General features: G+C 39.5%; 1 protein-coding gene across 2 annotated transcripts in view; it reads left to right on the top strand.

Moving 5' to 3' along the window:
* PIGK (phosphatidylinositol glycan anchor biosynthesis class K) overlaps positions 1 to 5,246 on the top strand; it is a 66,750-nt gene extending 61,504 nt beyond the window's left edge. Inside the window, exon 11 of one of the 2 annotated variants that reach the window (XM_077182381.1) lies at positions 1,043 to 1,072. In XM_077182381.1, coding sequence (XP_077038496.1) covers positions 1,043 to 1,057 — 15 coding nt within the window. In that variant the 3' untranslated portion in view covers positions 1,058 to 1,072. Of the gene's footprint in view, positions 1 to 1,042; positions 1,073 to 4,040 lie in introns of those variants that run through there. The other variant, XM_054638304.2, reaches the window with a different exon arrangement.
* The last annotated feature ends 8,560 nt before the right edge of the window (positions 5,247 to 13,806 follow it).

Below are 13,806 nucleotides of genomic sequence, written 5' to 3' on the forward strand. Positions count from 1 at the left end.
TAAAAATTATTTTTTTCATAAAGCTCATTTTAATCGAAGTAACATGTATTGCATGTTTTATGAAACACCTTCATTGAAAGTCTTGGATCCTTTCCATTCAGGTCCCTATAGACCCATCCAGTTTGAAAATACACTGTTTTATCCTTTCCTTAATTACAGTACTTGGAGCAACTCTCTGTTAACTGTTTTTAAATTCCACAGGATAATGAGTCTACCAGAACTAGAGAGTGTACAGCAAAAAACTGTTCACAGGAGGAAGCTTGCTGTTGCTTAGCTACCTGTCTTTTTAATTTGGAATCTCCAGCAATTCCATAATGACTAGTCCTTAAGCTGCTAAATCTATTTGTTCATGACAGACTGTACCATTCTGAACTGAATTTCACCTATGCATTACTGCTGTTATTGTGGGAATAACGAGGGTGTTGGGAATGGCGTTGTGTTGTGTGAATCACAATACCTAAATATGTCAGTTACAGAGGCAGTTCCTGCTGGTGGGTGCTACAATGAAATTCAGAATAATTTGAGCAAAATGTTGCCTATACTCATCCAGAGCAGTCCCAAATATGAACAAGTTTTGTGTAACCTGTAGGTAGTGCAACCAGTCTGCAGTAGACATTCTCACATCAATTTGAAACATAATAGTGATAGATAATAAATTGCAGATCAAAATACTGTGACACTTAACATGGTTTTGGTCCACTTAGCATTTTCTTGCAAGTGAGAAAATGCCTGACACATAAAAATTGCCTGAATCTCACAGAAATCTGCTGAAATAAGACTGTGAACTAGGCAATTGTCATAGGAGAACTACTGACTTTTTTTCGGAATCTGTGAAAAAAATTACTTATATTAATGCTACCTGATCAATCCTAAAATTGATATAAAGATGATGAGATGATAGTTTATCTAGGCTTGTGGCCACAGAACTGGTATCAGCACAGAAAGAAATTCTGGCTTTTCTAAACGTTTTGCCAATATGTGGATCTAAAATGATTTGCTGTTAAAGTGAATTCTTTCTAACTATAATAGTCTTTCCCATTAGGAGAAATCTCTGTGACTCTTCCCCTTTTGCCTACACAAAACAGCCACAGTAGCTTCTGCAGCAGTATGGGTGAGGCACTCCTGTGTTTCTGGGAGGGCATCCATCCCATATCCCATACTCCATACCCATATCCCATACCCCATCTCCCATATCCCATACCCCATATCCCATCTCCCATAACCCGTGTGACAAGCACAGCTGGCTGGCACAGGGCATGGGAGCAGCGGCTCCGTGTCTCATGCAGATGGGGCCATGCACAGGTGCCAAAAGCAGCTTTTTGTAAAGGAACTCCAGCACTCCTTGCTGCTGAGCTGACGTGCCCACCTAGGCAGAGTTTTGTTATTGATGCTTTCTGCGTTGTGTTTGTTAGGATTTTAGAAAGATGAAATTGTTAGTTTGACAACTAATTATATTTTAATTTAGTGGTGAACTCTCTTGGGAATCTATGAGCAAGTTAATTTAAACAAAATTAGGTATTTTAGCTCTTGCAGGTATACTTTGTGGATTTAAATGTGAATCTGTGTAATCCAATTTTAGATATTCATAAGGTTTTCATGTCCTCATGGAAAATACTGGCCTATTTCAGTACGATTTTGTGCTCAATTAACCATTTAGAGATATTGACTTATAGATATTCAACACAGTTGAATATTTTTGCTCTTTTATTGTGGTATAATATTTACATGTATATTTCAGTTTCTGGGTCTGTAAATCTTTCTTATTAGGATAATTTATTTTTAAGATTACCGAGTATGTAGCTCTTGTACAGCCTCATATAATTTTCGTCATGCCTTCATGGTTTTAATCCTTTACATTTTAACATTGCATCCCCTGACTTTAAAGTGACTGTATATATGTCCTTGATTTCCCAGTGCAGAGCCACGGCTGCACTGGCCTCTCTTCCCTTGCACAATTCCATGGAGACTTCAGTACAAGACATGACAAAATGTAAAACCATACTCATAGATCACCTTATAAATATTTATTCATATAAATTCTTTAAAGAAATTAAATTACGTGTTCTATACAAAATAGGAAAGAGAGGCTTTTAGTGTCACTGGCTGCAAATTGAAGTAATTTGTCTTGAAGGGTCAGGTGCCACTTTGTGGTAAGATACTTGTCTGAGATCCAAGAAGGGAAAGATTGATAGTACAAAGAGATTGATGGAACAGGCACTGCAATATGCATACGAAGTTACAGGTTAATTAGGAAGATTTAAACAAGCAAGTCCCTTTGTGTGGAGAAGTGTCATGTGCTGTTACTCTCAGAAGCAAGGTGTGCTGGCAGCCTTTTGAGCAGGCAGAGCTGATTTTCAGAGCTGTTTGTGTGGAGATGCGCAGTTGTGAATATCAGCGAGGTGGCAGATCACCAACAGCACACGCTGCAGCTGACGAGTGCTGCTCGGGGAGTTCAGTGCTTTGCATACAGAGACACCTGCTCTGCTCACATCTTTGGCTTTGTTGTGGCTGATGTAAATTATAATGCTGGTTTTGTGATCCCTGTATCAGAATAAAATCATTAATATTTCAGACTGCCAAGTTCTTTGGGTGTCTCAGGTGATGTGACTATTTGTTCTACTTTTTAATTGCAGGCACAGCAGAAATTGCAGCACTTACAGAAAAATCCTAAAGCTAGGAATGTGTGGTTTATAAAGTGGGAGCTGAGCAGTCAACAAACATTGTTTCTGTGTTGATAGGAAAGCTGTTTTGAAAGAACAGACACTGCAAACTGTTCCTTCTTTCATTAAAGTTCACCAGCCTCCCTGGTACATTTAGCAGAGAACAGCAAGCTTCTCTGTGTGGATTGATGCTGAAATTAAAACAGCAACATCTTCTGTAACAGTTACTCACTTGGTAGAAAGAGAATTTTTAAATTTTACTTAAATGCAACAAAACCAAAATGGTCTGTGCCCCATGTGTCCCATTCTGCACAAGGACGAAACGGTGCAAATCTTTCAGCAAGGCAGGAATAAAAATCTCAGCAAGCGCTTCAGTATTTATTATTGTAATAGTAAATCATCCCTGTCTGCCTGGGAGATCTGTAAAACATACCTGCTGAGGGCAAGAGCAGGCACAGGCCTGAGGGACTGTTACACTTCTAAATACTATAATTCTGGTATTTTTGTCATGATAGTCTTAACTAAAATTTTGCATTCATATAGTCACCTTATTTTTAGCCCCAGAGACAGATCTTGGGGTACATGGCAGCTCTTACCTTCTACAATCTATTTCTCTATTCTCTGTTGAGTATCTGAATTTTTGGTTTAGTAAGGGAAGGAAGAAGACTGGCAAGTTTTACCTTGTCTAGCTGCTACATGTGAGACAGAAAGGGTCTTCAATTGAAGTGCATGGCTTTTTACTGAAGATGAAAAATTTGTTGAAGGGGGACAAAAGTTTGAATTGCAGAATATATTTCGACATTAGGGAAAGGCAGTTAGACTCAATGGGGCCCCTGGGAGATGTGATTGACACTGAAAACAATCCTATTTTGTTTTATGATACTGCTGTAATGATGAGTCTTCATTTGTTATGTGGTCAGATATCTGTTTATTCACATAATTCTGAGTACAAAAGCAGCTGTAGAAAACAGGTAGTGGAAAAACAACACTCTCTTTTCTCTTTCACATTTTCACTTGTAGGAACTGTTTTTCATACTTAAAGAATTCTTCTCTTGTATCAACCTGAGACCAAATACAAGAAAATCTGTCAAAACAAATGAGTCGAAACACGTCCCACGATACCAATGCACGCAGGCACAGTGGAGTCTCAGGCACAGTTCCAGTGGCCTTTTTGTGGTACTTACCCTCCCTGCCTGAGTGGCAACTTGCCTCCCATTAGCCTCCCCATCCATCATAAAGATGCTTCTACTTCAGGAAGAAATACAGCTTATTGGTATTGTTCTACTGCAAGGATTATATTTCTGCATGTGATAAACACAGTGCACTGCTTATTGTGAGAACTAAGTACAAACATTTCTCTTTTTTTTTCTTGTTTTCCAGAAACCAAAACAAAAGGACTGGCATCCACCTGGAGGATTTATTTTAGGACTCTGGGCATTGATCATCATGGTTTTCTTCAAAACATATGGAATCAAGCACATGAAACATGTCTTCTGAACTGGAGCAAACAAGTTCTTGCATTGGCTGCTACTTTGGGTTCATGGGTACCTCCTGTGTTCTCTGCATGTGGATTTTGGTTGTGTTGAAACACTGTGTTGACATCTCGCTCCTGAAGGTTCTTTTGAAGCCATCTCTTCTGCCCCTTTTTCTGGAAAAATTCTAAAAAATGGTTTTAATGTTACTGTTATTTCATTTTGTCTTGATTTAAACATATTTTAATGCTTTTGTGAGCATATTTTATTTTTGGTTAAACTTTAAAAAGGGCAGGACCTAAACCCAGTAACAGGATTTCTGTGGTTGCTTCTGGATTATAAATGGGCAAATTTGTTACACCATAGTTTGAAGTAAATCTTAGAAGAAGTCACCTCTTACTAAAGAACTGGGCATTGTGGAGAACTTTAAGATGTCATTCTGTCAATAAAAACTTAAGCCACTTTGCAGACTTTGGCATGGCATATTGAAAGCTTTCTTCACAAAAATAAAAGTACTCTGGAATATATTGATTTCTTTTTTATTATTATTGTTCCCTGTTAAATAAAACCCTTAGATCAGTCCTTTCACCTTAGACAGTTTTGAGTCTAGAATTCTATGAGTTGGTGAAAGTGAAACAAAAATTATGACCTTGCTGAATCTACTTAAAAAGAAGGCCAAAAAAACATGAAAGGAATTCACCATGTCCATAAGAAACCCTTCACAGGTGTTGTATTTTCACTGCATATCATATGGACTTGGATGCATTCAGAGTTTTCAGTGCACTGGATTTTGCACCGAAGAAAATCAGCTCTGGCATCAGGATGAAGAACATTATAAATTGTACCAATGTATTCTGTAGTTTCTGAGCCCCTAGAAAATGTGCTTTGTTGCCTGTGTTTTTGCCTGTGGTTTGGCATATTGATTTGTTCTTCCTGGACATTTACTGATGAATGTGTGCTAGAAAGGTTTTGTCTGTATAATACAGGGATATTTGTGAAGAGAAGAGCAGATCTGTACATGTGTAGAAACACATCAGTCAGTGAGGAGAAGCTTTTGCCCTGTGCTTTTGGAACTTGTTCTCTACCTTAACCAAAATAAAGCTTACCTGATGCAGTCATGGTGTAAGTACTAGACACATACCTCTAAAAGTTATTAGGAATTATCTATAATCACACATAGTATCAGAGTTGGTATATTTTTCTTAGAATATGGTTCTGAGCATTTCCTGTTGCACAGCACACACAAATCTGAGTGCATAAACATTTTTGTCCTTTTTTTTCTTCTCTTCTAGCTTGATTGTGGCATCCCAGCATCAGGTGAGAGGAGGTGAACTGTCAGAGCTGTGTGAGCCTGGGAGGGCTGTGGAGAAGCCACTGAGGCTTCCAGAGAACAGAGAAAACAGCAGTGTGGTGCAGCTCAAGAACTAAAGCCTTGGTTTTTTATCTCCAAAGATTTTCTAGGCTTGGAGATGTTGAAGGTACAAAATTATCCACTATGGGAAGGTAAACATTTGCCTACTCCACCTCTTTGTGGCACTTCTTGGTGAAGAGCTGGGATTGTTTTCAGTAGCAGGGGCTTAAGGCCCAGGAGTAGGGATTAGACCTAAAGCATTCCTAAAGTGGGGTGGATAATACTGGACATATCTTCTCAATGTGCTGATCAGAAGCTTTTGTATAACTGGTGCACAGATCCTTCCTGCCAACAACAATGCCACTTAAAGGGAAAGAGAAACACTCTGTGGCATGGGTCTGAGTAGCATCCCTGGTGCTGGATGTCTGATCTATTCACAGTGTGTTGGGTTTGGGGGTTGTTTTTTTGGATAATGTCCTTCAAAAGCAATGACTTCATATCCAAAATCTGATATAATGGTGATTTTTCATAAAATGAAAACACTGTTTTTTTTCCCTCTGAGCAATTTCTAATACAACAATCAAGTAAAATCTGCTGTGCACAGACCATGTAGAAATGTGTAGACCCAGTATAGAAATGAATCCTGCAGAATTCCTTAGAGGATTTGCTTAGCTTTCCTTTCCTAATCCAACTCTTTTTCAATTGGAGTAAATATTTTAATCAAATATTTATTTTATAGGCAAGTTTTGCCACACTTTAAAAAGTGTACAAAGTCAAGTTGATAGAGTTTTGTGCCTTGCTTCATTTGCAGTAACACTTATTTGCACTCCTCAGGCCTTATTCAATTTTTCTCTTTCCCTCTTTCAGCCACCTTTTGCAGGAAGTGGTAGAAACATCTACAGAACTCAGCTGAATTTTGCTGGTAGCAGTAGATACCAAAGATTCTGTCTTTTTAAAAGCTTATCTGCTTAGGGAAAAGGAGGCAATTAGGTGGGTTATTAAAATGCAATTTATGAATAGAGGCACTCAGTAAGTATGCATGTGAAGGTGATTAAATTGAAGTGAGAACAACAGTTTGACTGGAATGCAGCAAACTCTGCTTCAGGCATTTTTAACATTTTTGTATGCACAGAAGTGAGGAGTTGAAATGGATCATTCTGAGACACCATCAAGTTGCCTATGCTACACCTATGAGACAGTCTTTTCTATGCTGTGATAGCTTTTATTCCTTGAACACTTACAGTCTGAAAGCAACTACAGGAATGTCACAGAATTGTCTGTAAATGTGTGTTGTATATTTATTTTTATTCAAAGTTAGTAACCTTTTCATTTTCCCCGGGAGGCCTTCTGGAATGTGGCCTCTGGGAGTCAGCCATGTCACCCTCAGTCACAAACCATTTGTGTTCTGCAGGCCAAGTGTGCTTTGCAGTATAGATGCTTGCTCCAAGGTGCACAGATGATCTTTCTGATGGAATCCAGTAGACAAGCCAGGTGGCAGTTTCCTGATGCTTCTTTGCATGGGAACCTTTTGAGCAGAGTAGAATTTCAGCACTGTGTGACTCTGCATGGATTGGTCTGTGAACTAAGCATGCCCATGCCTGCAAAATTCAGTGTATTCATGTCTGCACCCTGTACTGTGGAACTGCACTGGCAGGTCCTGCAATGGGCTTTTAAGATATTGTTTAGAACACTAATGGATGATAAAAATAGATATTGGTCATTTCAGTTTTTCAGCTCTCTTTCAGGATCACATCTTAAAATGCATTTTTAATATTGAATGAAGAAAAAGTAGGTCCCCAGTGGGGTTGTACTCACATCCAGGTGCTCTCCTGTCCCTTGGAGTGCCTGTGACCAGACCCAAAGGCTGACACAATGTGTGACCAAGCTGTCCTTGTGTTACAGGCTGAAAAGTGAGGTTCCTACAAAAAATGAGTGGAGAAAGAAACCTGGGCAGGGGGGAACACAATCAACAAGTGTTGATTGGTCCATGCCAGCAGAGTATTTTCATGTTTAATGACTGTTCTGATGAAATGCTGTTCTCTTGGCATTAGCCAATACCAGAGCCTGTTCTCAGGTATCCTCACAAACATCATTAGTGATGCTGTGTCTCTTCTAGAGAGTGCAGGGGTTTTTTCTTTCAGTTGGTTTTTCCTCCTGAAAGCTGGTATCTGTTATTGATTACAGAAAAGCAAATGCAGTCTGGGTCTAATTCTCTTGCTGAGTGCCTGCACACTGAGCCCATTTCAGCCTCGTTTCAGAGTCAGGGATTTTTATTCTCAGCTACCACATCCACGGAAGTAAATGGAACTTGTGGTCCAGTCTGCTCTCAGAGGGGCATCATTGCATGCTGGAGCAGGGCTGAGTTGCACTGAATCAGTGCTTTGCCAAGGGGCTAAGGCCAGGTTCAGCTGTGAATTTATCCTGGTGGAGAGGATTTGTGCAGTGATAAGGAGAGGGAGGTCTTGCACTGTCCTCCTGGGAGAGGGACTGGAGACCAGCTGAGGCAGGGCAGAAGTCTGCAGCCCTGGCAATCCTGATATGGACAGCATGTCACTAAGGGGTTTTTTCATGCTACAGAACCCCTGCTTTCTCTTCTCTGATGGATTCTTAAAAGGAAGGAATAAAAAGGAAGTTTCTGATCTAATAGCTTCCCTAATTATTCTTTCAGCTGAGGAAAGTGAGATGCTGCTAGTTTCTGGTAAATAGTGAAGATTTCATCCATCTTTGCATTGTGAAGTCAAAAGCTTTTATGTGGTCAGGATTATTTGGACTTGATAAAAACAGATGAAGTGGAAGGCAATCCACAAAGTGAGGATGGTGCATTTCAGAGAGTCTGTGGTATCTGGAGAGAAGACAACCTTTGTATATGGTGCAATGTGGGACGAGGGCTGGGACAAGAAAGATCAGTGTGCTCATGTACAGATCTTCAGCCCTGTCTCTGTTACAGAGCTCTGTGTGACCTGGTAGAATTTTATCATGATTCCAGACTAATTAACCTTTAGATTGAGACAAGCATAAAATATTTCACCCAAGAGACTAATTTATCCATAAAGTTATGAACTGCAAAAAAAAGCAGTGTATATAATGAAAGTGTCTTCTCAACCATGTCAAGATCAAATTCAGGCTGCAGCTGACAGAGAGGAAAGTTGGGGCTCAGTACCAATAGTTGTCCTGCAGAAGTTTCTGTTCAGTATTCCACAAATGAATCACACATGCCACAACCATCACTTCAGCACTTCTGTACCATAATGAGCATAGTAGTTTTTTGCATTTCTTAAGTGGTGAAAGACAAATTAATAAAATGGAGAAAGTTTCTCATAGAAGATTATATGACTTGAATTTATTTCTGCCTTCCCTCTTTCTGTGAACTTTAAAAATAAGCTTTCAGGAAATGTATCTTGAAAGTGTCTGTGTTTTGTAATGAAAACTTGCACAGGCTGCATAACATAGTCTGAAATCAGCATTTCTTAGAACTCATTGCACTTGCGAGTTCTTTAACACTGAGTTGCTTTTTCTCCCCTAATGAGGATTTCTGCCTGATTTAGTGATTAAATTGATAATATTTAGGGTTTCCATTCAATGATGTATCTCTAAAAATGTTTGATTGTGCCATGTTTTCTTCCCCATGCAGATTATAGATTTAATTTTTTTGCCTTTCTTTCTTTTCAGGTCTGTGTGAGAATAACACCGAAGCCTTGGCCAGCACTGAGCCAGTTTGGCTGCTTTGGCCAGCAGGCTTAATAGATATGCAAATTGTACTTGCCTAAATTATTTTGGTGATGTTGTTGACAACAATCCCTTGAACAAAACAAGCCCCATAAGATGCAAACTGTTTGGACAGCATTTTTTACACTGCTGTTGACATGGCTTTGGTGACAGCCCAGCAGAGACCAGGCCACCAGGCTGTGGTTTATTTAGGAGATTCATGGTGTGTCATACCAGTCCCTGTGACAAACCTGACTAATCTGGAATAGCAAATAGATTTCCTTTCTTGGTCTCACTTACTGGAATAATGCTCTTATATTAAATGTCTGACTAGACCCACTGGCTCTGCATGTAGTGAGTATTTGAGGCTCTGTCCTTGATATCCAGCTCCAATATAATGGTACTTATTTCCTTTGTCAAATGCTTTGACATTTACTAACAAAGAGCTTCAATAAATATTAGATTATGTTTGATTTTCATTATTTTCTGTACTAGTTTTCCTGTTCAGGTTAAGTTTGTAGCTGAAAATATTGTGGCTCAAATTGTGATGATTTTAGGGTCCTCTTACTTCCCTTGGTCTTTATAATGCACATGGAATGGCAAATAGGATCACTGGGGTCATCAGTGTATCATTGCAATGTATATTTATATTTCATGCAGTTCTTTTACATGCCCTTCTCTGGAGTGGTCCCTGTATTTATATTTTTTTACATATATAGAAGGCTTTCTGCACTTGCTGTTGTTGCTGGTTTCTTTAATCTGCTCCTTCTCTGCAGCATCATTTGCAGTGGAGGGATGAGGAAGAGTTTTTCAGTGTTTCATGTAATGCAAATCTACACATGTACAGTCACTGTAAAAAAAATAAAGATGGTGTTGTGGGAATGTTCCAATTTTCTCCAACACAAATGGGCAGTCCCACTGAATATCAGTAACCACTTTCAGTTTTGGCCTTGTGTGCAGCCAGGATGCAATGGGGAAGCATATCCTCATAGGCTATAAATCTGTTCACTTCTTTTGCCTTTGTGTTAAAACATAAACCTAACCTAACCTCTTTCCTTAAATGAAGCCACACCAAATGGTTCCCTTGAGAAATTCCTTTGTTTTGCTATTAACAGACTCTCACCATGCTCTGTGTTTGGATCACAATAGGCTCCAACTGACCTGACAGCCAGAGTTAACTCAGCAAAGTCCTAAAACTTTGTACCTTGCCACATATGAATTACTCCATTTATCTTCCCTGTTCTTCAGGAAGCAGCTAGTGTCCTAAAAGTTACTCATTAGCACCTGTCTGGGTTGTGTAAAGAAACTGGCAGATTTAAATAGCACTAGAGATGTCCTAAAAAAGACAAACCTGTTCTCAGAAACAAAATTACTAAGATGACTTTCTGTGTCTGCTAAAATGGGTGCAGTCTTGCTTTCCATCTGTGCTGGATGCTTTGGCATTGCTGTCAGTAAAATGAGAATGTGGTTCCTGTGTTAGATCTCCCATGGAGAGTATGGCAAGGCTGGAACTGGGCTTTAGTGTACAAGGTGATGTTCACTGGATACATTTTTGCATATTTTTTATCTATCTATTTATTTAAATGCAGTCTAGGTCCTGTGTCCTGCCTCTAGAAATGGCCTATGGCAGCTACCAAGGGAATAGCATAGAAAAATAGAGGAAAATATATTGTGGTATTTTTCCTGTAGAATTCTGCTTGTACCCTTAAGATGACGCTGTATCCTCTTAGCCTTATTTTCCTATGTTCAGAAAGGTTCCATAGAGTGAGGATCTTTCTTTTTTTTTTTTTTTTTGTGTTAACTGTGTAACTTCTCTGGAAGTCTTTTGCAAACCTAGTTGTGGAATTCCAAGCAGATCCATCACTTGGATCTCTTTGTCCCCTTGCTTCAGAGAACCTTGAAGAACACTTAACAGATTTGCAAGGCAGGGGTTTGCTTACAAAAGCAGCATTACATCCCAGCCAGTCTGTCTTCTTTATGACTCCTGCTTTTGTTCTCACAGGTTGCCATCTGTTTGTCTGGATTGCTGGGGCTGTTTGTAGTTTTCCTGTCTGTTGTGTTTTCCTGACGACTCCTGGTCAAAGCACTCCATAGCAGACAGGGACACGGTGATCTCTGTGCAGCTTCTCTGGTGTGGCCTGGCTTTCAGTGCCAGGCAGGACAAAAGGAGTGTCCCTTCTTCCTGGCAGTGCAGTGCAGCCCTGTGCTCTCCACTGGCGCCCTGGAGGGGGCTCAGCACGCAGGGGATGCAGCTTCAGGGCCTGGTTCCACTCTGCCTTTGCCTTGGAGTCTGTTCCACAGCTGGCCCAGGTGAAATCTCCAGCTTTGCTTCTGCTGTGATGCTGAATCTCCACCCACATGCTGGTCAAAGGGCATCATTTGACATTTCATGTTTTGGTGTAATTTTCAGTGTGAAAAACATTTAACAGTCTAGTGGTTTTAAGGGTATTTAGCATAAGCAGTGCCATTTGACAGTCATTTTATAAAAGTCTTTGAATGTTATATTGTTCTGCTTCAGCACAGAGAAATTTCACACCACCTTAGACATTTGCCCTTTCCTATATCCTAGGATTTTTTAAAAGAACATTTCCTAGTTTTTATTAAACAAGATTGTCCTTAATTTTTTTCTTCTTACAAAATCATTTCTTTGTTATATGCAAGGTGTGTCTTTCAAGTTCAAAGTGATCAGTATGAACTGTTAGCCCAGGGAAGACAGAGGTACTGATGATACCTGTAAGGTTTCTGTACTTCCTTTTGTTTTGCTGTGGCTTTTGCTGCCTTACAAGTACTCCTTGTTCAACTGCTTATTAATTTCTTAATCCCTAAGCTATGCTTTAAATTCAATTAGAAATTGTGTCTCCTTGCAGATTAAATAATTAACTTTCATTAGAGAAATTATTATCAGCATTTTTGGAAGAGTTTTTGTGGCACTTATGATCAACTTACAGAATCCTGCAAAGAAATCTATGCAAGACAGCCACTGCTATTGAGCCAGGACTGTCAGCTCCAGCCTGAGTTTGATCTTCATATTCCAGGGGAATAAAGCTAGATGGCACAAGGCACATTTCACTCCTTACTGTTTAGATTCCCCTCACCCCATTCCCCAATGCTTTTCCAGCTATTTTTATCTTACTGTTTCCTTGCAACCTTAGAGGTATTTTGGGTAAAAAATCACTTAAGTTTCCTTTGAAATCTGCCTGGAAAATGCAGCAGGGAAGCAGAAAGTCCCAGGGAAGCAGCTCCAGAAGGATTTTATCAGTTTCCTGCCCTGTGTGAATGGACATGGCAGTACCACTGTGTGTTGTGCTGGATGGAGCCAGGGCTGCCAGGCAGCAGCCCCCAATCTTTCCCAAATCTTGTTCCAAGGCTGTAACTTGGTCTTAATTTTTTAACCTCTCCATTCCTTAGTTCCCTTATGAAGAATAAAGTGTTAACTTTCTGAGGTCTGTAGCACTTTGGGTGGAAGGTTTCTCCATGTGCATCATGGTTTTGCTTTGTACCATGGTGCTGTCAGCATTGAGCCAACAGAACACAAAGCAGCTGTGGTAATTTTTGTTCTTAGTTGCAGAGATCTTTTATCATTCTCAACTCCAGTTGCACATATCATGGTGTAAGAGCTACAGTTCTTCAAGATGAAAAATATCTCCTGACAAAGGCAAGTGTAAAAGCCTAAAGGTATGTAAGGAGTTCAGAACTAAACTAACATAGATCTTGGAATTGCTGATATCTGTAAACACTGTTTTGCAACAGCTTTTAATATGTGAAATGATGCTCTGCAGATCATGAATCAATCAAATTATAGTGAAGAGTGTGAGATGACAGCATAAAGCAGAGAATGGCAGCAATGCCTAGTTTGTACTACTTATCCCTAGGCTGACAGCATTTTCTGTCATAAATCTGTTTGGTTTATAACTAGGCCATAAAACCTTACATAGGCTGAAATGCAGCAGGATTCTGTAGTTCAAAAATTGTGCATTTGTAGAGAAATACATCAGTGATTTGTTAATTAAAATTGCAGAGCTTTAGCAGTTATTTACATTTCTTCTGCACTCTTACAACTTGTGCTTTTTGGACTCAATTTATGTTCCATGTAAATCTGTGTGATCTATTTAAAACTTGCTGTCTCCTTGGCTTCATCAAATTCCTTTTTATATATACAGGTGTGACTTAGAAAATACTCCTTCATAATTTTTGTAATTAGATGGGGGACCTTGCTGAAACTTCACAGGAGGCTGATGAGACTAAAGTGAGTTTGGGTTTGTTTTGTTTAAAATATGTGTATGAGGGTAGCAAGAACACAGAGCTATTAACAGAAACTGAACAAGGAATGAGTTACAAGGCTTAGCTTGGCTGTCTTAGGAGATTTAGTGTCCTTACAGTTTATTCCATGTTTCTTCATATTCTTAATGCTTCCCCATATATACTTGACACTGAGCAGTCTTGCAGAAAGGGAACAAGCCTGTGGAACACAGTGGGGTTTGGCAAGTCTCTGTGTTTCTACAGAATATTGGAAGTAGACCAGTGTACTCTAAATGATCTGATTTTAACAGTAACATAGCTAAACATATAGCATACACATCCTGCAGCCCTTGAGTGATGGAAAAACTAAGAGCTCTAG

This window comes from Agelaius phoeniceus, chromosome 8 (assembly GCF_051311805.1).
Source record: "Agelaius phoeniceus isolate bAgePho1 chromosome 8, bAgePho1.hap1, whole genome shotgun sequence".
Taxonomy (NCBI): Eukaryota; Metazoa; Chordata; class Aves; order Passeriformes; family Icteridae; genus Agelaius; species Agelaius phoeniceus.